The sequence below is a fragment of the Bos taurus genome, chromosome X, assembly GCF_002263795.3.
Source record: "Bos taurus isolate L1 Dominette 01449 registration number 42190680 breed Hereford chromosome X, ARS-UCD2.0, whole genome shotgun sequence".
NCBI lineage: Eukaryota > Metazoa > Chordata > Mammalia > Artiodactyla > Bovidae > Bos > Bos taurus.
The window spans coordinates 122,895,672-122,922,434 of record NC_037357.1 but is presented as its reverse complement, the minus strand read 5'-3'; the positions used below and the strand labels follow the sequence as shown (position 1 = coordinate 122,922,434).

At 41.2% G+C, this 26,763-nt stretch overlaps 1 protein-coding gene and 1 non-coding gene across 2 annotated transcripts in view; both read right to left on the bottom strand.

Annotated features, from left to right (window-relative positions):
- Window positions 1-20,620, bottom strand: part of RPS6KA3 (ribosomal protein S6 kinase A3) — a 159,200-nt gene extending 138,580 nt beyond the window's left edge. Inside the window, exon 1 of the mRNA XM_024987870.2 lies at window positions 20,437-20,620. Within this exon, the coding sequence (XP_024843638.1) occupies window positions 20,437-20,439 (3 nt within the window). The 5' untranslated portion in view covers window positions 20,440-20,620. The remainder of the gene's footprint in view (window positions 1-20,436) is intronic.
- MIR2285N-7 (microRNA mir-2285n-7) lies at window positions 19,364-19,443 on the bottom strand. Its single transcript, NR_107792.1, has one exon. It is a non-coding gene; the product is annotated as a microRNA mir-2285n-7 (primary transcript).
- Window positions 20,621-26,763: the final 6,143 nt, after the last annotated feature.

Genomic DNA, 26,763 nt, shown 5'->3' with positions numbered 1-26,763 from the left:
GGCAAAAGATTTAAAAAGGCAATTATTTCAAAACTTTCTTGAAAATAATTATTTGAGCTAAGTTCTTGAAGGAATACACATTTTTATAGAACTGAAGAGCATTTAAAAAGTCTAGATCAACTTAACTTTATATACTTCAACTAGTTTTTTTTTGTTTTTTTTGTAGAATAGGCAATTTGAAGATGAGTATCCAAAAAAAGTGCGGTTTTGGGACCTAAGCTTTCTGCATTTCTATTTTATACATACAATTTCTCTGCCTATAGAAAAAACAGGCCAAAGTGCAAATCCAGATGGTCAACAGCACATGAAAAGATGCTCTTAGCAAAGGAAAATGCAAATGAAGGTAACAAAGACACACTGCTCAAGGAACAGGTACAAAATTTAAAAGTATCTATAACTCTTATTGTTGGTTGGATTCAGGGGAAAAGACACTGTCATTCATTGTTGGAGGAAATCTGACCTGCTACAGCTTTTTGCAAGATAATCTGGCAGCATCTATTAAGACTAAAAATATCCAAGGCATTTGACCTAGTCATCCCTTTTCAGCGTATCCAGCTCTTAGGAATTAAAAGCAACAATTGTAAACACACACACACACACAAACACACACACACACGCACTGCTTATACCAGCAGAAGATTATCAAAGTAAAAGCAAAATAGGAAATGGTGAATAAATTATAGTATACCATCCATTGGTATACTGTACAACTGGTTATTTTAAAAATGAATGAAAGGTATACCATTTTACTTGGACATTTCCAAATGGTGTTTTTGAATGAGAAAACCAAGATGCAGAAACACACTATAATATAAATCTTTCTTTATAAAATAATGACCAAAAAAAAAAAAAAAACCCCTCAAATGTATGTGCAGGTGTTTATGTGTCTGTGTAGGTAAGTAAGTAAAATATGCACTTGGAGAAAATACATACAGATAGAGACTACTTTGCTATTATGGATTATTTGGAAGGGGGATATTTGCCAGAGAGGCAGGCAAGAAAGAGAGAGAGGGAAGCCAAGTTGAATGGGCAAAGAAGAAAAAAAGACTGCACCAAAAATTCAAATGTATATGATATGATCTGATTTATGGATTTTTATAAAATTATATTTGTGAGTAGAAACATAAAAGAGCAAGTTTTTAAAATGTGAATACTGAATTTCAAAAAAAATGTTCTGAGCTCAGGGCATTATTTGAAAACATTTTTATAAAGGTGAATTCTTGCCATGAAATTCTTTTTATTTTTGTCTTTTCCTTTTCCTCTTTCACTACAAGCCAAAGGCCAGAAAAAAAAAGTAATGCAAAAGTTCTAATTGAGTTCTGATTCTCATAAATTTTCCCTAAGGAAAGAGAATTATATTTGCCAGTGTGTCCCGAAATTTTCCATAGAGATGTCCTTTAGCAGAGGACAACAAATTCATACTTTGTATTTTCCTCTTTAATATATGTAAGTTTGTGATAATATAAAAATATTTAAATTACTTAGTCAAATTATTTAATGTCCTGTTTGACTATCAGTTAGGCTCCTGCCTGGAAACAGATGGCACATTAAAACCGGGTAGCTGAAGAGGGTGTGAGAGAGGGACTACTTACAAAAGCATTGGTGTGGAAAACAGGAAGGGATGGTGCATCACCCTGGAAGTAGTAATACTGAGAAGCTGTTACTACTGCTTGGACTGGAGGAGCAGCTGTGGGGACTCAGCTGTACTAAGTGGGCTGTCTGACAGTAGCCAGCCTTCAGCAGAGAGATGGAGCCAACCTCTAGAGATCCTGTGGAGACAGAGCTGAGGGAATCAATATCCTCTAATCTTCTGTTGATGCTCCCTATTCTTCAGGCCCAATCAGAAACCAAAAGACAAGAGAGCCCATTGATGTAGTCTCTACAGGTCAGCTTCTAGGAGCACAGAATTGGGTAGTGAGGGATAGAACACGTATCTGAAGGGGCAAATATTTCAGCACTCTTTTCCACAACCAATTTCTTCAGATAATTTGATGATAGGTGAAGATGAGTCAAAATATTTAATCCAAGGCTTCAATGATCCCATGTACTTGGCCTTATACTTACGTGTATCCATTAGTATATTTGAACCCCTTAGCATGAAGCCATAGGATATCATCATGTGACTTAAATTAGTTACCTGCCACTCAACATGCAGAAGAGAAACTCCTGAGTTTAAGACTCAAGACAAACTCTGAGAGCAGTTGGGAAGGAGAAAAGGGAGTGAAAAATTTAAGTTTCCTCAAGGAGGAAGGAAAAACTTGGGAAATACAGTATAAGATTCAGAAGCTGTATCTCAGGAATGTAACTCAGTTCAGTTCAGTTGCTCAGTCGTGTCTGACTCTTTGTGACCCCATGAATCGCAGCACGCCAGGCCTCCCTGTCCATCACCAACTTCCGGAGTTCACTCAACTCACGTCCAGTGAGTCGGTGATGCCATCCAGCCATCTCATCCTCTGTCGTCCCCTTCTCCTCCTGCCCCCAATCCCTCCCAGCATCAGAGTCTTTTCCAATGAGTCAACTCTTTGCATGAGGTGGCCAAAGTATTGGAGTTTCAGCTTTAGCATTATTCCTTCCAAAGAACACCCAGGACTGATCTCCTTTAGAATGGACTGGTTGGATCTCCTTGCAGTCCAAGGGACTCTCAACAGTCTTCTCCAACACCACAGCTCAAAAGCATCAATTCTTCAGTGCTCAGTTTTCTTCACAGTCCAATTCTCACATCCGTACATGACCACTGGAAAAACCATAGCCTTGAGTAGATGGACCTTTGTTGGCAAAGTAATATCTCTGCTTTTGAATATGCTATCTAGGTTGGTCATAACTTTCCTTCCAAGGAGTAAGCATCTTTTAATTTTGCCTTAAATTGGTACTCCACATGTAGACCAAAAATAATAAGTCTAGGTGTTAGAATACCTGGGTTCTAGATCTCTGCTACTCTTTATTTCTGGCATTTTGGGTAAATAATTTATTCTGTCTGAGCTTGTTTCATTCTCCATAGAAGTAGAGGGTAGGACTAAAGGCCAAAGCTTCCACTCAGTTCTACAACGTGAGATGCTATTATTTCACCCAAACAGAAATCTTAAAATGACTTGATAAAAACTGTAAAGCTGAGTTAGAAAAATTGTTCAGAACATTCAGAACAAGAATCTAATTATGAATGCAAATAACTTCTAATTTTCCCCTTAGACACCTCACCATAGAATTCAGCAGGCCACTGAAACACAATAAACCTCCATATTCAATGAACATGAAGTTCAAAGCATTATATCCTTAGGGAATGTTTTAATTAGGTAATGACAATAGAGTATTTTAGGAAGAAGTGGTCAAAAGCAGGGGATAATTTTTAATGTTATTAAAAAAACGTTTTCATTAGGTAATAACGATAGAATACTTCAGGTGCTGCTGCTGCTGCTGCTAAGTCGCTTCAGTCGTGTCCGACTCTGTGCAACCCCATAGACAGCAGCCCACCAGGCTCCCCCGTCCCTGGGATTCTCCGGGCAAGAACACTGGAGTGGGTTGCCATTTCCTTCTCCAACGCATAAAAGCGAAAAGTGAAAGTGAAGTTGCTCAGTCGTGTCGGACTCTTAGCGACCCCATGGACTGAAGCACACCAGGCTCCTCCATCCATGGGATTTTCCAGGCAAGAGTACTGGAGTGGGGTGCCATTGCTTTCTCCATACTTTAGGTAGAGGTGCTCAAAAGCAGGTTTCAGTTTTTTTGTATGTCTAGTCAAAGCTGTGGTTTTTCCAGTGGTCATGTACGGATGCGAGAGTTGGACTGTGAAGAAGGCTGAGCGCCGAAGAATTGATGCTTTTGAACTGTGGTGTTGGAGAAGACTGTTGAGAGTCCCTTGGACTACAAGGAGATCCAACCAGCCCATTCTGAAGGAGATCAGCCCTGGGATTTCTTTGGAAGGAATGATGCTAAAGCTGAAACTCCAGTACTTTGGCCACCTCATGCGAAGAGTTGACTCATTGGAAAAGACTCTGATGCTGGGAGGGATTGGGGGCAGGAGGAGAAGGGGACGACAGAGGATGAGATGGCTGGATGGCATCACTGACTCAGTGGACGTGAGTTTGAGTGAACTCCGGGAGTTGGTGATGGACAGGAAGGCCTGGCGTGCTGCAGTTCATGGGGTTGCAAAGAGTTTGACACGACTGAGCAACTGAACTGAACTGATAGCTGAAAACCATTGAATAATCTCCATCCTACTTCTTGTAGTATCACACAGAAATCAGAAGAAAAACACTAGTAAGAATGGAAAAAAATACAAAGATGGAACCATTGTACATGATAGCCTTTTGCACCCCTTCCTACTCAGCAGAGAGAGTCACTATCTCAAGGTCACTCCTAAGTTTATATGAATGGTTATAAAAAAAAACATAGTAGTATTCCTGGGGTATGCTAAGAAAGTGGTGACAAAAGTTCAAGTTTGACTTTTTTTTTCTTATTTTTGTGTGTATTAAGTGTTCTTGGAGCATTTTTACAAATTCATTCTCTCTCTCATGATTGGAGAGGAAAAATAATATCTACAAGGTAGTTTTTTTTTTTTTTTTTTTTTTTTTGGTGATGGAACTTGCTACCCAGAGTATGTCTTAATTTTAGAACAACATTGATTTAGGCCTCCAAGATTAATTCATATGAACAATGAAAAAGGAGAGGATCACCAAAATGAAGGGAAGGTAAAAGAAACCTATAATTTATCAAGATATGAACATGAATAACTTTATTTTAGAGATATAAAGTCCTGAGAGTAGGGAATAATATCTATAAGCCTAGAGAGCCAATATTCTATGCTAGTTATTCAGTGTTGCATGGAGGAAGATGCTCTATGATAGACTATGGCAGAGCCTGTCAGTTGACACTATGTAGTGAAAGATTAAGAAAGGTTAGGACCTGTGATTTGGTCCACCTGCTAGGGGCAGGGCAGTAGGTGTTGGGGAGAGAGATGTTTGAGTTTAGCAGAAAAGATACAACATCCAAAGGGAGTGGTAAAATCATGTCATAATTTCAAGCAAGCAACCAGCATTAGGAGTTTGAGGAGATACTTGGGAGTTCCAGTGAACGCTGAATGCCTTTAGAAGGAATCTGGGAGAGGAGAAATGGATGAATCCAGGTAGACAGGCAGTTAAAGTAAACAGGTAGTAAGGGCTGCCTGCTGGAGCTTAGAAATAGGACTATACTGGTGTGTCAGGGCTATCAAAACAAAGCACTACAGACTGGGTGACTCAAACAACATAAACTTATTGTCTCATAGCTCTGGAGTCTAGAAGTCCAAGATCAAGGTGTTGGCAGAGTGCTTCCTGAGGGCTGTGGGGGAAAGGGTCTGTTCCATGCCTCTCTGAAGCTTGTGGATGGATGTCATCTCCCTGTGTTTCTTTCCATTATTTTCCCTCTATGCATGTCTCTTTGTTCAAATCTCTCCATTTCATAAGGACACTGGTCATACTTGATTAGAGCCTGCCCCAGTGACCTTATTTTAACTTGATTGTAAAGATGCTAGGTCCCAAATAAGGTCACATTCTGAGGTACACCAGTCAGGACTTCAACATGATTTTGATGGGGGAGGAGGGACACAATTTAACCTGTAACAAAGACTGACGAGCACAAGATGAGCCCTAGTGTGAGAAGGGATTGGGGATGACCAAAACAGCAATTCAGACAGAGACCAAGACAAAACTTGGATGTCAGAGTGGGGCCACATGATGAGCAGAGTCTTAGAAATGAGACGACTGCCACAACTGGAGTCTGGGTCCAAGACTGATGGATTCTCAGGTACTTGAATTGAAGTACCAGAACTCCTGAAGAATGAGATAGAATCAGTTGTCCAAGCCTGTGTGCATAATCAAGAGGAGGGGTCAACTGGGAGAGGGAGGCCAGCAAAAACTGAGGTTCCATGGGAATCCATGAAAAACTGGGAAATTCTATGGGTTATGGAAAATCAAAGTGGAAGGCATTGACTTAATATACTTCCTGGAGAAGCCTGTGCAGAGAACTTTTGCCAAGATGACCTAGTCTCCTTCTTTGCCCAAATGGGTGTAGTCAGAAGCTGATTATCTCTCCCTGGTTCCCTCAAAACTGGGGTGTGCTAATACTAGGTTCTCAAAGGCATGTTACAGACAGGTACTTGAAGCCACAGTATAAATAGGATTCGTATTTATAGAGCATCACTTTAACATTGAGCTTATAATGGAATGAGATGCATAGTTAGTGTGAATTTTTATAATACATTATGAGACTTGTAGAGTGCAACCAGCTAGTTGGGTCATACCCATGTCCCTTTGACACTCATGGTTCCTGTATAAGCCAGTTGATGTCTTACTACTAACAGGTGCAATTTTGACTGAAGGCTTTCTCTTGGCCAGAGAAGCAGTTAACAAACCCGAGATCCGTCTTAAGCCAATGATGAATGGGAATTGAACTTTCAATACCCTTGCTTCCTTGACTTTGGGTGGGGGAGGGGGTGGGAGAGGAAGTTGTGACTTATGTTCTATACTGTTTCCCAAAGGTCCTCTGTGGGATTGAGCTCTCTGCCCACAGAGGTAACCTGCTCGTTAGTGTACCCTGAAATGGCTTCTTGGGATTATCTCCCAAATAAACCACTCAAATCCTAGTCTTTAGGTCTGCTTCTTGGGCAACTTGGGCAAGATGCTGAGTCTAGTTTGAACTGTCTCCAGCCTCTAGGGTGGGTAGGGTGATGGTTAGGTTTTTTTTTAATTAATTTTTATTGGAGTATAGTTGCTTTACAATGTTGTGTTAATGTCTACTGTACAGCAAAGTGAATCAGCTATATATTTACATATATCCCCTCTTTTCCGGATTTGTTTCCCATTTAGGTCACCACAGAGCACTGAGTAGAGTTTCCTGTGCTATACAGTAGGCTCTCATTAGTTAAGAGTTTATACTCCTTTGCCTTTAAAGGAACTTTGCTGGTAAATTAAGAAACACAGGCTTAAGAGACTTGCTCACACTGCGTTTAAAACTTAAACTAGTGATCCTCAAACCTTTTTCTTCCCCTAACTCATCAGTGAGGTTCTACATATTTTCTTTAACAACTCAGATGAACTCTGACAAAAGCACTCTATGTTATTCTTTCTTTACCTTCCAAATACAGGAACGCCCCCTAAAAGTAGCAAGAACTCCAAAGCAAGACTCTGGCCCACACCAAACCCCAGTGCCCTAGGAACGAACCACAGATCATCAAGGACTCACCATCAGGATTTCCTTAGATCTAGCTTTGTTCCCCTGAGTGCACTTTACCTTTTACTTGAAATATATGTAAATTTTTTTTAAAAAGTGCTAGTGCTGTGGTGCTAGAAATGGTTCTTTGTCTTTGGCTCTTATTTAAAAATGAGAATTACAAAAGAATCTCCCAGGACTCTTTATTGTTGCTTAATAAAACTCACTTAGAAGCAGAAATGTCCCTTGACTTGAGTTCACACTGCACAAAGTGGTAAGTGGGAATTATTCCATTATCCTTCACCCCGCTTACACTTTATTACTTAATAACACTGCTTTACATGGCTCTGAGTGAGATTACAGTATCATGTTAAAAAGGTGGCACATTCAGTTGCTGCTGCTGCTATTTCTACAAATATTGCTCAATGATCTATGCACTTAACTGCTTATTTCAATCTTCCTTCATTATTTCTATAAACAAATTTTTATAGCAAATGCAGAAACACAATAAGTAAGTGAAATCATAAACAACTCGCTCTTGGAGTAAATTGAATGCTAGTAGAGGCATGTTTCTACTGATAATTTAAAATGTTTATAGTTTACCATCATCCTTGATTAAAAAATACAACGATATTGCTGCTGCTGCTGCTGCTAAGTTGCTTCAGTCATGTCCGACTCTTAGCGACCCCATGGACTGCAGCCCACCAGGCATGTTTCTACTGATAATTTAAAATGTTTATAGTTTACCATCATTCCTGATTAAAAAATACAGTGATATTAAACTGTACCAATTTAGTCTTCCCAACTCTAGAAGGATTCCTTAAGATAAACAAGCAGGTATTTTGGGGAAAAATTTTTGAATAACAGAAATAGAATTACTAAGAAAGACATAACCAAAGTGAACGTACTGGGATACTGGAATGGTTTCTGTTTAATTTTCTATGTTTTTACTCACATTTTCTATGCAAGAATGTTGAATAATAATTCACATACTCCTAAGGAAATGAACATAATAATGTTATTTATGGAGAAGCCAGTAGCAAGATCCATTGATGTCTAGGGTTTACTTTTGTCCTGATTAGAAAGTAACCTTGTGAAATTAGTGCTATCATAAGTGGATTATTCACCTCATTTATTTACTAAAACACTGAGTTTTGAGGGGTGAATCTGGACTTGAAGGGAATGATAGGGCCCTTTCCTCATTTTTCTTTGGGTTTAGAGAATAATCCAGTTTTAAATGTATTCCCCCCACTCCTCCTTCTGCAAGAATTGAGTCTCTGGGCTCTGAGCTTTTACTTTTGGCCTTGGAAAAGCTATATGTATATGTTGTGAGGTAATTTTAGTAATACATTTATTATTCATAATCTTTAAAATATCGTTGTCTTTTCATGAGGGTTTATAGTGATTTTCTCTTGCAACTTGATCCAGACTCTAGGATCATGTAAAAAAACTTTCTGTATTCTGGGACTTAAAAAAAAGGCTGGTAAGACATTTGTAATAAGTACGATGCATGTGACAATCAAACCACAGGATTATAAGTGTCCTACTGCAAACACTTTGATTTGTTTAGGACATTTATCAAAGGTCAGAGAGATGGCCACTTCTAGGTGTCAGTGGAATCCATGCTGATTAGAAATTCAAAATAAATTTGAATATTGTAATGACATCATACCTTCTCTTCAGTAAAATTGACTTTCTATCCCTCCTCCCTACCCTATCTGCACTTCCAATTGCAAAAACAGTATTATAGTACCTAAGAGCATTCAGAAACATAATTCCATATACTACTATTATCATTTCTATTTGTTGCCTTCTACTCTTTGCCCATACACATTTATATTTTTAAACATAGTAGCAATCACAGTATATATACAATATTATATTCTGCTTTTTTATTGCCAACTCTCTTTTGAAAAGAAATCTGGAATTTCTATGAAGACAAAAAATAGGACTAAGGAAGCTACGTCACTCTAGCTGAAAAAAAAGGAAGGAACATGTGTTGATTGTGTGAGTTTGGAGCTTTTCAAAAGTGATGTAACATTTACCTTAGATTTTTTTTTTTAACCATAGATTTGAACCCAACCATCTTGGGTTGGAAAAGGGTATGGAATGTAATTAAACTAAAATTTGTGAATGAAAGTAGAGCAGCATTTGCTTTCTGACAGATTGCTAATTAAATGCCATGGAAGGTTTGCATATTTAATTTTAGCCATGTAAAGAATGTGCAATAGATGGTAGGCAAGAGTTTGGGCCAGGAAAGAAATGCCTATATTTTTAGATCATTTCCCTATCCCTGTTAATATATTGTCCTCTGATGTAGCTAAAGTGTAGAGATGAAGAAGGTCCTTGATTTGATCCAGAGTTAGGGTTTTGCCAGACAAAAGGGCAAGATTCTTGAGGGTACTGGCAAAAGAATGGTTGAAGTGATGTGCCACGAGTTGTAGACAGAAGAAGGAAGGAAATGGAGACAGTTGAGGGCTGATAGATGAAAACAAAGTAGGAGAGGTCAAGGCGACAGAGGTTTCTGTACTAAGAGCAGACGTAATGGTAAAAATAGAGCAAGAGCACTGGAAGAACGGGGGTTTGTGCTCAGCATGTTTTATTAAAACTGAAATAAATCTGAAAAGCAAGTAAGTTGGCCTATTTTAAAAAGTTTTTTTTTTTTGGTTTTGTTTTGGTTTTTATGTTGTAAAATATTAGGGCTAGAACAGAGAGTAAGGCATAAACTGAAATTCATTCACCAACTCACTCCTGCATTATTTCAACGAATACCTTGCTAACCCCTTCCTAGGTGCCAGGTGCTGTTCTAGGGACTGTGAATATAGTAGTGTACAAGACAGAAAAATCTCTGATGGCTTGGAGCTTATATTTTCTCTAATGGAGGAGTTAGACCCTCAAATATGAAATTGTAACACAAAAAATCATAGCAAGGGTATGGAGTCATGAGAGTGGGGAAGCTATTTTAAACATGATGGTCAGAAAAGGGAAGGCAGGCGAGAATGGGAGGGAGAACGTGAAGGAAATGAGGGAAGAAGCCAAGCAGATATCTGGGAGAAGGATGTTCCAGGCATAAGAACAGAAGGCTTGGAGAGGTGAACATGCTTGGCAGGACTGTCCCTAAAATTTGTGAAGCCCAGGGCAAGAGTGCAAGTCGAGGCCCATGAAATGTATGTCTCAACATTAAAAGTTGTAAAACATATCCTATTATCCAAACTTGACCAATATATGTCAATATTGGCCAGGAAGGACAGGTCTAGATTTAGCATTCCTGGACTCCTCAGGGTTCTACACAGGAATCTGGTGGTACGGGGTGAGCCAGCCTCTGGCATCTGATACTAGCCAGAGGTCAATCCCCTTTATCTTCCCATCCTGGGATCCTCCCATCGCCATGTGGGCTGTTGCACCCTGTGAGTGGGCATCCCTGATTGTATGGCCAAGTTCTGTCCACAGACCCCCCTAACCAGCTGCCCTCTGACGGCTCCTTGGAACTAGAGATGTGCACACTCATGACAGTCTGCTCGTGGGAAGATGAACCAGATCAGGGGCCCATTCTGGCACTGGAAGCCAGCTCTTGGCCACTTGGGCAGCATAACCTGGGGTCCTTGATACCCAGAATATGATCTAGATGGGGCACAGGCTCTTGATGGGGACAGCCCCTGGACCCCACTGACTCTGCCCTCTAGGAGCGGGTGTGGCTGGGGGAGGGTCAGAGCAAGACCCTTGAAATCACAGAGGCCAGGGCAGTGGCCAATTTGCAGGACATTAGGGTGGCACTTTTGTTCATCGTGCCTGACAAGCAACAAGGAGGCGACTCCCTGTATCCTTAGGATTTGAAGTGTGATGATGGAGGAGATATGAAACTTCCGTTCTGTGGAGGGTCTATAAAAAGTAAAGGAAGGAAGAAAAGAAAATCAGAGTGTATGGAGCATCTGTGCTGAGCCTGGCTGTGTGAAATACACTTTGGCTGGTGTGATCTAATGTAATCTTCCAAATAACCCTGGGGAGTAGGCTTCATACTCTTCTGCATACAGTTAAGGAAAAAAACAAAACAAAAACAAAAACAGGGAGGTCACTTCCTTGCCCAGAGTCACACAGCCAGTGAATCATGGGGCAGAGGCTCAAACCCAGGGTTCCAGCTATTTCTAAAGTCCGTATTCTTTCCACAACACCACATCGCCTTTGAAAGCCAACCTCAGAGACAGACTTCGTTTGGAAGGAAAGGAGACAGCAGTAAAGAAGGCAAAATCCTATACTGTTCAGAGAGGGAAATGGCTGCAGGAGTGCCTCAGCTGAGACTGGTTCCTCTTCTGAGGTCCCTAGAGCTCCTGGGAACCCATGAAGATAATGACTATAATCTTTAGGTATTTCTTTTTCACGCTGAGGTAAAATTCATTTTTTTTGAGGTAAAATTCATATACAGCAAAATGTACAGATCTTACATGTACAATTTGAAGAATTTTGTTTTGCAGATGCAAAGACCCATATAAGCACCATTTCAATCAAGATATTTCCTCAAACCCAGATATTTCCATAAGATATGCCCCTCATCCCAGAAATTTCCCTATGCCTCTTTCTAGGCACTCTCCTCCCACAATCAGCAACCAACCTTCTTATTTCTATCACTATGGATTCATTTTGCCTGGTTTAGAACTTCATGTAAATTGAATCGAGCAGTCTGAATTCTTTTTGTCTGACTTCTTTTGTTCAATATGTATTTTTTTTAAAGACTTATCCACATTATGGGATGAAAGAAGTTCTCTTGTTATTATTGTTAAGCATTCCATTGTATGACCATGCTATCATTTATCCACTTATTTATTGATGGTTATTTGGGCTGCTTCCTATTTTTGGCTATAATGAATAAAGTTGTTAAAAACATTCTTGTGCCTGTCTTTTGGTCAATGTATGTATTCATTCATCTTGGGTCTAGACACAGGAGGGGAATTACTGGGTCATATGGTAAGTGTAGACTTCACTTTCTAAGAAACTGCCAAGCTTTTCCAAGGTGGTTACATCAGTTAATATTTCCACCAGTCATGCATAAGAGTTTCCATTGATAAACTTATTTAATATATTTAATTTTGAAGCATTTCAAAGATAAAAAAATGAATATTAGCTGACAGTCTTTATATACTATTCAGATTTAACACATCAAAAATTTTCTGTATTTGCTTCTGATCCTGATAAATGAAATGTTATAGATGCACTTGAAGACTCTCTTCCCATCTCCTTCCCCTTCCTCCTCCTTGGAATTAGCATCATCTTGAAGTTGGGGTGTATCTTCCCACATCTGTCTATTTTTAAGTATATGACATAATATATGAACTATTTTCAATATTTCACTAAGTCTAACAAAGATGGCTTATTTTCCTGTGATAAGTCTGGCAATGGTACCTGAAGCAGCAGTCATCTTAATAGGCTCAATTTAATCCAAGATGTTTTACTTCCTATTTATTGTTGTTTGTTGATTCTAATATATATTTCTTTGGTTGTTTATACCTGCAATTAATGGAAAATGGGGAATATTAATGTTATTTTAAAAGGCAATTTACAAAGCAGATGAAAATCGTTCAAAGCCTAGAATCTTTGAAGGAAAAAATAATAAGGAAGTTTTTGGCAATTGTGCCGATGGGAGCTGTAAAGCTGATGTAACTCTCCTGTACTACAGATAAGGAAACGGAGTCTCATACTGATTGTGACTTGCTAGGTTTTTGCAGCTAAAGAATGCCAGTACCAGAACCAAGCCCTCGGATGTCCATTCTAGAATTCTGACCACAGCCTGCAGCTTCCATGTCACTGAAAGCAATCAAAGATGGAGAAGCAAGAAAAAAGAAAATGTGATGTGGAGGTGGGAGGAAGGAAAAACTTCATAAAGACAAGACGGTAGAAATGTGGTATTTTAAGGAAGAGGTTTGCCCTTCATATGAATGATTCTTGGATTTTGGTGTATATTTTTGGTAGCAGTATGCGGTGAGTCACTAACAAAGAGCTTAAGACAGATGAGTTAACATAAATGGATCAAAATAAGCTGTGGTCTCTAGGCTGAGCAGCTGTTGGACAAACCTGCCAATATTTTATTTCCCAGAGACACTTGCAGCAGATTAAAGTGAGCAGGCGGTGAGTGCCACGTTAGAAAATTCCATACCATTCAGAGTTTCCTGTGCCTGAGATGCGGCTATCAGGGGAAAGGGGAAAACTCGCAGCTATTTATTGAAGCCCCACTTTGTGGAAAAGGGTAGGAAGGCCCCAGCTGGGTGTGCTAGTGGAAGGTAAGGGGGGCATGGGAATCAGCACATTCTGGGGTTTCAGCCTTGACTGTGTTCTGTAACCAAGGAAGATTCTTTGTTTTTTAATTGGATGATAATTACAATATTGTGTTGGTTTCTGCCATACAACAACACGAATCAGCCATAAGTATAAATATGTCCCCTCCCTTTTGAACCTCCCTCCCACCTCCTACCCCATTTCAAGAAGATTCTTTAGCATCTCCGTGACTCTGTTTTTCATCTTCTGAATAAGGGGATTGGATTGGATAATATTCCAAGTACCTAGCAGTTAAAACATGGCTAGATCCCATTTATGGAGTGCTTACTTTGTGCCAGGCACCTTGTGAAGTGCTTTATCTCTGGATCTTTCCCCTCCATTAAACCTTCGAGACTTTGAAACCACAGCAGCCCCATTGTGCAGGGAAAGAAATGGAGGCATCAAGAGGATAAGAGACTTGCCTGAAGTAACGCAGTGAACAAGGGCAGAGCCTGGACTCAAATCTGAGACTGTCTCGGAAACCTAGCTTCTTAATCACCATTCTGCATTGTCCCTTCTCTCTAAGCAGGAAATCAGGAATGGGTTGTCTTCACCTCCTTCTCCCTCTCTACAGTTTTTATCTGTTTCTAATTGTCATGCTTTCATTGCACTGCAGTGGATTTCCAGGTCTTGGTCTTAGCTGGAGTCCTTTACTGCAGCCACATGCTACACAGTGAGTGAATGGCGGTAAAGATAGTAAATCAAATTCAAGACACACACCTCACACAGGACAGAAATAGTGTTGAGCGGGGCACAGCAGGACTGTTTGATTCACAGCATCACCGCTGTCTTGGATATTTTGTACACATTCTCCACTGGACACTCTGTACTTGGTGCTCCTGCTGATGTCACTGGCAGAGATGTCTTATGAGGAGACACCCCATTTGAAAAGCCGATGCAGTATCCTCCTCTACCCTGATTTAATATGATAAGGCCATGGCAACAGCTGTGATAGTGGCAGCTCCTTTGTTCCCTTTCATAAATGACACATAATTTAAGCACTTTCCTGCACTGCCTCTCTTTCAATGAGGACATCAGATGTAGGAAAAGCATCTCTCTCTCCATTAGAAAATGAACTCTAAGATTGTGGGTGATTTTTATCTAACTTCTTTTCCAGCTCGGCTTTTAGTTGGTGACTAGAAATCCTGTTAAAATCTGTCAGGATAGTCATGACCCAAATCACACTTTCCATAGTTCTTTGTTTGATGTCTACACATATAAAAATGGAGAACTGAAGCAATATTGAATCATTCGAACCAAAAAAGTACTGCTGGCTCTATTTATTGGGAGGTTTTAATACACAGAAACTTTGAACTGAAAAGGGAAGGGAATATACACTCAACCTTCTAAGTCAAAAGGCACATAGTAAAAAAAAAAAAAAAAAGCACATAGTAAAATACGGCAGATTTCATTAATGACCTTGATTCTTCACTTCTTTCTATAGCCACCTCCTTTACCATGTGACCATGGAGTTTCTGTCACTAAAGAGTGAGAGTCTGTTTTCTCTCCCTGGAATCTAGGTTGATCTTGTAGCTTTTAGCCAATAAAATGTGGTGGATGTGATGCTATACCAGTTCCAAATTTAGGTCTCAAGAGACCTTCAGTGTTTTCATTTGCTTCCTCTTCTTCTGTTTGCCATGAGAATATGCCCCAATTATGCTGCTGGAAAATGTGACATGAAGAACAGAGCTGAGTTGCCCTAGTCATTGCAACTGACTAGGTTATCCTAGATCACCTGAGCGGCAGCTGACTGCAAGACCGCTGAGTGAGTCCAGTTGTGACCAGAAGCACTGTCAAGTCTAAATTGTAAACTGACATATCTATGAACTCCATAAATACTTACTGTTTAAAGACTTTGATTCAGGGTATTTCGTTGCACAGCATTATGCAGCAACAGATAACTGATAAGGAAAGTGAGACTTTAGTTGTTAGAGGAACATCCAGGAAGTACTTAAGGCTTGGGAGGATTGCAGGGAGTAGCAAGAATCAAACTGAGATCTAACACAAATCTGAAGTCTTTGCAAATCAGCACAGTTATGTATACCACTCCAACAGTCATTCTGCATGCATACACTGAGTCTATTATTGGTAAGACACTATGCTATGAGGAATACCTAAGGAATGGGAACCCACAAAAGCAAAAGTAAATGATAGACATGATTTAGAGAGGCTACCGCCGCTAAGTCACTTCAGTCATGTCCGACTCTGTGCAATCCCATAGACGGCAGCCCACCAGGTTCTGCCGTCCCTGGGATTCTCCAGGCAAGAACACTGGAGTGGGTTGCCATCTCCTTCTCCAATGCATGAAAGTGAAAAGTGAAAGTGAAGTCACTCAGTCGTGTCTGACTCTTCATGACCCCATGGACTGCTGCCTACCAGGCTCCTCCGTCCATGGGATTTTCCAGGCAAGAGTACTGGAGTGGGGTGCCATTGCCTTCTCCGTTAGAAAGGCTAGCCACAGGAAAAAAGTTGGTCAAATGACTGAGGATGTTTAGAGTGATGGAGAAGGGTGAAATCAAGGAGCCGGCTGTGGAGTCGAGGGTCAAGGAGAACAGTGACAAAAGGATGAAGTTAAAAGCCTAGACAAAGAGGAAGACGTTGACTCTCAGTTATGGAAGGAAATAACCTCTATTAGATATGTGTCTGTGTGACTAAGTGTTAAAATAGAAGACAGGTAAAATTAACATAAGAAAACATAGCATCCAGTATTGTGCATCGAACCTGGACTGGCAACTCATTTCATATATGATATTATACATATACCTGTGGCAGATTCATTTTGATATATGACAAAACCAATACAATGTTGTAAAGTTAAATAAAATAAAATTTAAAAAAATCTTAAAAAAAAAAAGAAAACATAGCAAAACTGTCAGTACACTCCTGCCCTGACACTGTCCAGTTTAGTGGGTTCTGTCTGCTGGTATCTGCAACCTGTACCCAAGGGCTTTCTTCCAGAATCGCAGAAGGTCAATTTCCAGGTCAGAGCACTGGGAAGTGAACATCTACCTCCATGCTCAACATCCCAGCAGCAATCTGCAACCAATGACTACGGCAGCTGGAACATAAATACCTGAGTTCTCTCAGCTCTAGGGTGGGGTAATCTGGAAGCGTGTATTTTATACCTTTCCCATAGCTTGCCCATAGAATTAAGCTCTAGTCATCTATTGTGGCAGCTGGCTTAACAACATACCCTTCATCTGCAGCCTTTCCTTTCCTTCCCTTCCGTGTCTCACTTCCCGACTCACTCCAAGGCCATTGGTTTCCTCTCCACTCCTCTTCCTGCCTAAGGGCCTTTTGCTCTCTCTAGGCCTGTACTGCTCTTTCCCTGACATGCAGATGACAGACTTCTTGTCACTTAGGTCTCAGGCTAAATTTCACCTTGTCAGAGATGCCTTGCCTGCTACCAAATCTAATGCAGCTTCATCATCTGATCTTAACTCTCAATGTCAGTCACTTCTTTCACTCTCAGATGTTTTCCTTCTATGTTGGTTTTCCTATGTTTTTTGTGAGAGTGCAAGTTGGCACAACCCTTTTGGGAAGGCTGTTGGGTAGTATGTACCAAAGCCACCTAAGCCCCAACAATTGCATTCCTAGGGGTAATTCCAAGAGGAATGAATGCTAATGTCCATGAAAAGCCACATACAAGAATGTTTATCACAGTTTTATTCATAGTAGCCCCAAACTGGGATCAAACCCAATGTCCATCAATAGGAGAATAGATAAGTAAATTGTGAAATATTTAACAGAATATTCTACAGTGGAATACTACACAGCAATGTGAAGAACGAACTGCTGCTATACATAGCGCGTGGATGGATTTCCTAGAAACTGGGATAAAAAAACAAAGCAAGGCACAGAAAAGAACATATCATATGATTCCATTTCTATGACTTTCATGAACAGGCACAACCAATCTATCATAGTAGGAGTGGGAATAATGATTACCTTTGGGCAGGAGGATACTGCCTGGGAGGGAGCCTGAGGTACTGGAAATATTCTATATCTTGATGTGGGTGGTGAGTACATGGATATGTACATATGTAAAAGGTCATTAAGGTGTATACTTAAGATTCATGCACATTCTATATATGTCATACATTAAAAAAATAAAAAAGTAAGTTCCATGAGAGCAAGGACATTTTGTGACTTGGGTACTACCGTCTGACACACAGGATGCTATCAGTAAGCACTCCTTACTTACTGAGCAAGTGAATAGATGTGGATTTGCATTTAAAAATGCTAACCCCCAAATTAAGTAGAGTTTTACTGTCTATTCCATGTGAGATATATATATATATATATATATATATATATATATATATATATATATATATAGGAGAGGAATCAAAGGTAAGTCAGCTTAACGAAAAATACACGACTACATAAAATGGCTGCCTGTGATAAATGCTAGAGAAACAGATGCCAAACAAAGTGGTAGCAGAGCGAGAAAGAGAGAGTCATTTCAATTGCAGCTTTGGGGGAAGTGAGATTTGATCTGGCCCTGAAAGTATTTCTGCAGGTAGGGCTGGGTGGGAAAGGAGACGAAGAAGGGGGTGGGTGGTGAGTGGCAGGGAACAAAGACTCTGGGACAGGAAGCCCAGGGCACATTCGGGAAATGAAGAGAGTGGCTGAAGACAGGGGTGGAAAGTCTTGGGGGAAGGGAAGATGAGCATTTGTCAAAGCAGGTTCGGGACAGCTCTGTAAGGGCCTGGACTACTTTGCAAGGAGTTTGGCCTTCACTCCACCCAGAAGGATGAAGTTTCAAAGGTCTTAAAGCACTGGAATAACTTTGAAGTGAGAATTGTTATCCTCCCTAAATTAATATTTAAAAATATGTTCACTTACAGAAAAATCTGAAAAGCCAGTCCAACATGAAAGACACAAACCAAATATAATCACTGCTATCACTTTAATATGTCAACTCTGAAATACTTTTTTACAAAATGAGATAGAATTCACATACTATAAAATTTACCATTTTACAGTGTACAATTCAGTGCATTTTAGGATATTCACAAGGTTGTACAAATATCACCACTAATTCCAGAACATTTTCATCACTCCCCCCAACCCCCAAAGAAACTTCCATACTCATGAGCAATCACTCCCCATTTCTCCTCCCCAACCCCTAGCAACCACTAATCTACCTTCTGTCTCTATGGATTTTCCCAGAGAGATTTTTTTGTGTGTATACATGTGTAAAACACATACTACCTACATATATACTCCCCCCCCCCAGCTACACAGAGGGATTTGTACATACTGCGAAGTAAGCTGTGTTGACTCTTGAACATATATATCTCTTGATTCTTGACCATATCAGATTGGCTTGTGAAAAATTAGCCTGGGTGGCAGGGCAATGATGGATTGGAAAAAGAGGTTGGGGGCAGTGACATGGCTTAGCAATGCCTGTAGTGAGGGGCACAAGAAGATATGTGGGTACAAATGAGGCACAGCAGTTGCATGAATGTTGGGGTGCACTTCTGAGACTCCCACTTCAGGACTTGGGCACATGTCAGCCCAGCAGCAGGAAGTGCTGGTGCTGATGGATCTCAGTCAATTCTCCTTTGGGGCCTTGCACTCACACGAGGAGAGCTCCCTGCCCCAAATCACACTTGTTCTTTATGACAGCCTACATCCAATGATTAATCTATGGTGTGTGTGTGTGTGTGTGTGGAGGGGTGATTTATACGGGCCATCCTGGCTCTCGAGCTTCCTAAAAGCTGAGGCTTTTATTATGACTGTATTTCAGCCCAAGTCCTCCCTCTCCCCAATTCTGCTAACCTCGCTCCTCCCCAGGTGTTGTTCCTAATAAACTTCCTGCATTGGTAGCTCTTCCTCAGTGTCCATTTTCCAGGGGACCACGAGCATGGCAGACGCTGGGTTGGCCAAAAGTTCATTCGGGTTTTTTCAGTGGGATGTTACGGAAAAACTCGAACAAACTTTTTGGTCAGCCCAACATTTAGTCTAGAAACGGAGCTGGCATACGTAGATGTCTCTGTGGAGTGATCCACTGGCTAGAGCTTGGTGACTGACTAGAGACATTGGGTGGGAAGGGTGGAAGGGGTAAAGAGAAGGAGCAACACACGCACATATTCATAGTTAATACATTAAATATATATACATGTATTATATATATGTAAATGCGTAATACATTCTCAGGAACTTAAACTCTACTTTGTATAAGAAACAGCTTTGGAAGCTGAAGGTGCAAATCTGGTTCTTTTTTTTTTTTTGGCCACTCCGTGTAGATTTCAGAATCTTAGCAAGATCAATGGTCCCAGGTCCCAGCAGTGGAAGCATTGAGTCCTAACCTCTAGACCAGCAGGGAACTGATTATTTTGTTCCATTAACCCACAGTGTGTTGGGGTAGACAGAGAGTAAACAACTAATTCTAATACAATCTGTTGCACACCCTGGTAAATGATAGGGAAAAGTGATGAAGAAATATTAAAAGAGTAAAGACGCTGCTAACGTTTTAAGCCGAGGTGTCTTGAAAGACAGTAAAGCCATCATGTGACATGGAGAATGCAGATGAAAGATGTTGTAACTAGAAAATAAATATCAAGTATGTATGTCCTCCAAAGGGTTTGAAATATGGCTTTGGAACTCCTGAGAGAGGTCATGAATAGAAATACATATTTAGGTGGTATGTATTGGATTGCCCAAAAAGTTCCTTCAGGTTTTTCCATATGATCCTACAGAGAAACCCAAACAAACTTTTTGGCCCACCCAACATAGAGAGATGATGGTTATATGCCTTGGGAGTAGAGGAGATTGTTAAGGCAGATCATGTAAAATAGAAGCTTGAGAAAGATCCACAGCAGAGCTGAACTCCGGCTGCTGCTCCCTATGTCAATACCCATGGCAGTCATAGTTAATTGAACATAGAACCTCAAAATACTTTGCAACATGTGGCTTCAGAGAGCCACTGCCAACAAATTCACTTACCATTTCTGGTTTCTTTTCAAAATCTGGGTGTGGTGATCAGGAACAATTGTGGGAGTCAGCTGCTCTGGGTATCAGGGCCAGAGAAAGCACCCACGAAAGCAGGGGAGGTACTAGAAGAGTGGGGAGGGGTGGTCCCAGAAGGAAGAAGAGTGTTTAAAGAAGGAAATAAAAAGATTTATCAAATGACTAAGTTGAGGACTGGAGGAGACAATGAGATTTGAAGGGACAGGCCAGTGGTGACCACGGAGGGTAGTCTCACTAGTGGTTCGCTAGAGAAGTGATGCAGGAAGATGGAGAAGAGACTGGGAGATAGCCCCAGATGCTCACCTATAAATGGGCAGCCTTGATCCCCCCTGGAGAGCTCATTAAAGATGCATTTCTAGGACTCACCCCAGAGCCATAGCCTCAGGGTGTATTCTGGCCTCCCAGGAGCTCTTCTATCAGAATGATCTGAGTGGCAAAGAGAGCTCAGAAGCTACGGGTGGGTGCTCCCCGTAGCAGATGCTGTTGATGTCCCTCTCACATGCCTTCAGCACTCACCGTTCAGTACACACTGCTGGCGTCATGTGCGAGCACATGTACTCTCTGCCTGAGGACTTTCTCTGGTAACTGGAGCATGCTGGCCTGCTTGCCAGAAATGCCAGAGAGTTAATTTCCTAGGGAGCAGCCTTCAACCAAGAAGGACAGAAGCTGATGGATAAACAGCTCAACGGGCTCACCACTCAGCTGGAATAACTTGGGGCTAATTTTATGTGGTCTCCTAGTAGTCCCCAGTAGGTCTGAGCTGGAGGTGACCAGAATACGTTCATCACCATAATCTGTATTGGCTTCTGCCTCACTTCTACTCTCCTTTTTGGGTCCTAAGATCACTTCTTGCCTAAATGATCAGTACCTATATCCTGGTCTCAGAGTTGGTCTTAGGGGGACCCCAAACTCACCATCTCATTTCATTTTCCTGGGCACATAGGACAGCGACATATTCCAGTGGCTCTTGCAGTCTGCTTGAGCCAGGTGACTAGGCTCTGACACATGGGCCAAAGTGATATACATCACTTCAAGGCCTGGCCACAAAATTTCTGGTGTGTTCATCCCTCTCAATCTTTCCTCTCCATGATGACTCCAGAGGCCACGTTTTAAGACAGCAGTATCACAAGATAGAAGTTGCCTGGATTCCTGAGTCACCGACTGGGGGGCACCTACTGACGAGAGCTGTCCCACTTGCACCAGCTTGCGACACAAATGAATAAGAATAACTACTACATTAATCACTGATTTTTTTTTAATTTTATTACAGCAGGTAGCATCAACTATCGGAGAAGGCAATGGCACCCCACTCCAGTACTCTTGCCTGGAAAATCCTATGGATGGAGGAGCCTGGTGGGCTGCAGTCCATGGGGTCGCTAGGAGTCGGATATGACTGAGCAACTTCACTTTCACACATTGGAGGAGAAAGAAATGGCAACCCACTCCAGTGTTCTTGCCTGGAGAATCCCAGGGACGGCGGGGCCTGGTGGGCTGCCGTCTATGGGGTTGCACAGAGTGGGACACAACTGAAGTGACTTAGCAGCAGCATCAACTATCCTGATTAATGCTCCTGCTCTCACTCAATTCTCAAAAATGACTTCTCTCCATCCTTTAAAAATGTTGGTGACTTTCCTGTGGTCCAGTGGTTAAGACTTCATTCAGGCTTCCAATGCAGGGGGCGTGGGCTCAATCCCTGGTCAGGGAACGAAGGTCCCACATGCCATGTGACACAGCCCCCAAAAGTATTTTCCCCCATTCCCTCAAAATGGCTAATAACATAGCTGAAAATGGCCATGTGTTAAAAGCATGACATGATTACCTACTGAAGTACACTCAACTGTGAACAAGAAGTACTGAATTAGCTACACAAAGATAGTTCTGTTTGCAAATGGATTTCTTTTTTAAAAAATTTATTTATTTTAATTGGAGGCTAATTACTTTACAATATTGTAGTGGGTTTTGCCATACATTGACATGAATCAGTCATGGGTGTACATGTGTTCCCTATCCTGAACCCCCCTCCAAGCTCCCTCCCCATCCCATCCCTCTGGGTCATCCCAGTGCACCAGCCCTGAGCACCCTGCCTCATGCATTGAACCTGGACTGGCGATCTGTTTCACATATGATAATATACATGTTTCAATGCTATTCTCTCAAATCATCCCACCCTCGCCTTCTCCCACAGAGTCCAAAAGACTGTTCTATACATCTGTGTCTCTTTTGCTGTCTTGCATATAGCGTTATCGTTACCATCTTTCTAAACGCAGTATACTGTATTGGTGTTTTTCTTTGACTTACTTCACTCTGTACACTAGGCTCCAGTTTCATCCACCTCATCAGAACTGATTCAAATGTATTCTTTTTAATGGCTGAGTAATACTCCATTGTGTATGTGTACCACTGCTTTCTTATCCATTCATCTGCTGATAGACATCTGGGTTCCTTCCATGTCCTGGCTATTATAATCAGTGCTGCAATGAACATTGGGGTACACGTGTCTGTTTCAATTCTGGTTTCCTCAGTGTGTATGCCCAGCAATGGGATTGCTGGGTCATATGGCAGTTCTATTTCCAGTTTTTTAAGGAATCTCCACACTGTTCTCCATAGTAACTGTACTAGTTTGCATTCCCACCAATAGTGTAAGAGGCTTCCCTTTTCTCCACACCCTCTCCAGCATTTATTGTTTGTAGACTTTTGGATAGCAGCCATTCTGACTGGCGTGAGATGGTACCTCATTGTGGTTTTGATTTGCATTTCTCTGATAATGAGTGAGGCTGAGCATCATTTCATGTGTTTGTTAGCCATTTGTATGTCTTCTTTGGAGAAATGTCTGTTTAGTTTTTTGGCCCATTTTTTGATTGAGTCGTTTATTTTTTTGGAATTGAGCTGCAGGAGTTGCTTGTATATTTTTGAGAGTAATTCTTTGTCAGTTGCTTCGTTTGCTATTATTTTCTCCCATTCTGAAGGCTGTCTTCACCTTGTTTATAGTTTCCTTCGTTGTGCAAAAGCTTTGACGTTTAATTAGGTCCCATTTGTTTATTTTTGCTTTTATTTCCATTACTCTGGGAGGTAGGTCATAGAGGATCCTGCTGTGATTTATGTCAGGGAGTGTTTTGCCAATGTTTTCCTCTAGGAGTTTTATAGAACATCCGGTAAGATCTATGAAAAAGATGTTCTTGAAGTATCTGAGCCTCCTCATTGTCTTCACATGATAATAAGCACAGCCCGCTCCCAGCTTTATCTGTATTGCCCGCAAGAAAGACGGGCCAGCCACTTCTAAGAGATTGCTGACCTCTGGCCTCTGGAATAAAGCCCAAACTCCTGAACCTGGCATTTTCAGGCATCTCTGATTGTTTCCAACCTACCCTTCTACCCTGATCTTTGCCCTGGTCCCCCATGAAACCTCTCGAATCGTACTTTTGCCAGACCATGATCTCCCAGCTCCACACCTCAGCTCCACTCTACTCTCCACTTACAGTGTCCTTTCCTCCCTTCTGCTCCTTTCTGGATTCACTCCCACTCACCGGCCTGACTCTAATTCTGTCTCCTCTCTAAGGCTCTGAAATCCCATTTTGCCTTCCGTTTTGTTGCCATGACTCAATTGGATTTCAGTATTTGCTGCTTATTATTATTATTTCCTTTTTTTATGTGTTTATGTCCTCTCTTCTGATCTAGAAATGAATTATTTAAAGAAAATATTGTGCCTATTTTTCTTCTGAACCCCTATGGTTTTTAATACATAGTCAGGGACATGAATACTGAAGATAGAGGTATAGCAAATTGAACTTCTTAAAGATCACAAATGCAAAGTCTTTTTCACACATGATTTTTAAAAAATTATTTGGAAATAATTCTAAATTAACAGAAAAGCTACAGGAATAAAAATAATATAAATAAAACCTGTAAATGCCTTACCCAGATTCACTTATTCACTTACTGTAAATATCTTACTTCATTTCCTTTGTATTTCAATATCTCTATCATTTATCTATCTATCTTTCTATCATATTATCTACACACACACACTCAGAGTGTTTTTCCTGAATCATTTGAGGATAAATTATATACATCATGAGGCCTTACCCTTAAATACTTCAGTGTATATTTCCTAAGAGTAGGCTAATCTTAGCCAGTGGGGGTTCAATGTATGATGCAGGGAACCCAAAGCCAGTGCTCTGTGACAATCTAAAGGGGTGGGGTGGGGTGGGTGGTGGGAGGGGAGTTCAAGAGGGAGGGGACATATGCATACCTAATGCCAATTCATATCAATGTTTGGCAAAAACCATCACAGTATTGAAAGTAATTATCTTCTAATTAAAAAAACAATATATTTTAAAAAATAGGCTAATCTCTTCCCTAATCATAAGAGAGTGATCAATTTCCATCAATTAAATACTGATATAACATTTGTATCAATAATGTGCTCTCATTCCAATTTGCTCAAGCAACCTAATAATGTTTTTATGGCATGTTTTCCTCCAATACTGGATCCAGTGTAGGGTCAAGATAGAGCACCTAGTTGTGCTTCTTTCACCTCCTTTAAGGTGGAACACTTCCACATCTTTTATGACACGGTTAGTTTTCAAGTTAACACACCTCTCCCCTTTAAAGAATGTCAGAATTAAAAAAAAAACCTCCTAGGTTGGCAGACTATTTTATATACATATGGATGGATGTGAATTTTCTGAGTAATGTAATCACTCCCAGTGTAAGACTCCAAATTTGAATCTCCTTTTATTCTCATTCTGAACTTAACATCAATGGCAACATTTTTAATGCTGCTATGCAGGAACCTTGGCCTTATTTTATTTACAATGCCTTTCTCCTTATTTAGAGTGGAAGAGGAAATCACAAATCTCCTTCTCCTGCAGCTTCTGCTGGGCTGCAGGCTGCATGGGAGGAAAAGTCAATATAGGAAGTGAGAGAGTAAACTGAGAAGTTGAAATCAAAGTGGTAGGCCGCTAAGTCTTGGCTGTGGTGTATCTCATCTCTGAAGTCAAAGTATTTTTACAGACAGCATTCAGCCATCATTAAATAAAATCCCTATGCTGTGGAAAGGGAAGGCATTAGTAATTTCCGTTGTCTATGAGTGGAAACAGAGACACTGACAGGCGTAATGGCTTTTCTACTTTGAGTCTGAGAGGCAATGAGGAATCATGGAAAGAGAGCTGATAAAGGAGTGAATCTGTTCAGGAGATTTGAATCTATTTATTACCATCACTGCCAAGTAGTTATATAGCTCAGCAAGTCATATCCTCTCTCAGTCCTGATATCATTATCTGTAAAATGAGGGCTTGGAATGACGACTTGCTCTAAGTTTCCTTCAGTGATTCTAAAAGTCAGCGATGATGAATTCCAGCACACATTCAGTGCATGTCTATGGCGTGCCTACTATGTTTTGGGCACTGGGCTAGAATGAATAGTGGGTTCGTCTCTGTTCTCAAGGATCCCCCAGCGTGGTGGCAGATGGGCATGTCGGCAAAGAATTGTTAGAAGGGCCACAGCAGGGGCAAGCTCAAGGTATAGGAGCATCACAAAGGAGACAGTAAGCAACTTTCCTGGGGGAGTCACATGCCTCTTAGAGGAAGTATGTGACAGTGGCTGCTGAACTGAGCCTTGTAGATGCAGACAGGGTGTTCCAGGCAGAAGGTGCATGGCTCTTTGTGGATTGCATGCACCTTGGATTTGAACGCAATGTGCTTGAGGTTAAGTGAGGGTGGTGAGGCTGCAACAGTAGTCAGGTACAGCCAGATCTATGGGGGCTGCTTTGCCAGGTCAAGAAGAGTTTGAGGGGTGGGGTGAGACTTGAGGCCAAGAGATCTACTGCAGAAGATAAAGGATTGAGAGGCACAGGAGAGATGAAGCAGCAGAGTGGTCAGAGACAGGTTTAGGAGAAAGGACTGAGAAGGCACACCAGTTGAGGGTGGGGTGGGGAAAGAGGAAGGGCTGTCACAGGACTTCCACGTTTCAGATTTGTGCAGTGGACTGGACGGCGGCACTACTAGCTGTAGGTGGAAGCCCCCAAGGAGGAGCAGGTTTGGGAAGTGTATGAGCTCAGTTTAGGATGTGTTGGCCTGGACATGTGTATGGGCCACACAAGGGGAGATGGCCAGCAGGCTGTTGCATAAATGGGCCTGGAGCTCAGGAGAAGTCTGGGCTAGAGACAGATCTGATGGTTAACATGTCACAGGAGTGAGGGATGTCACTCAGGAAGGGTGTAGCTTGAGGAAAGAACCATGCCTGAGAGGGAAGGACAGGAGTTCTGTTGTCTTATTAGGTCTGGATTCACACTGCTGAGATGTA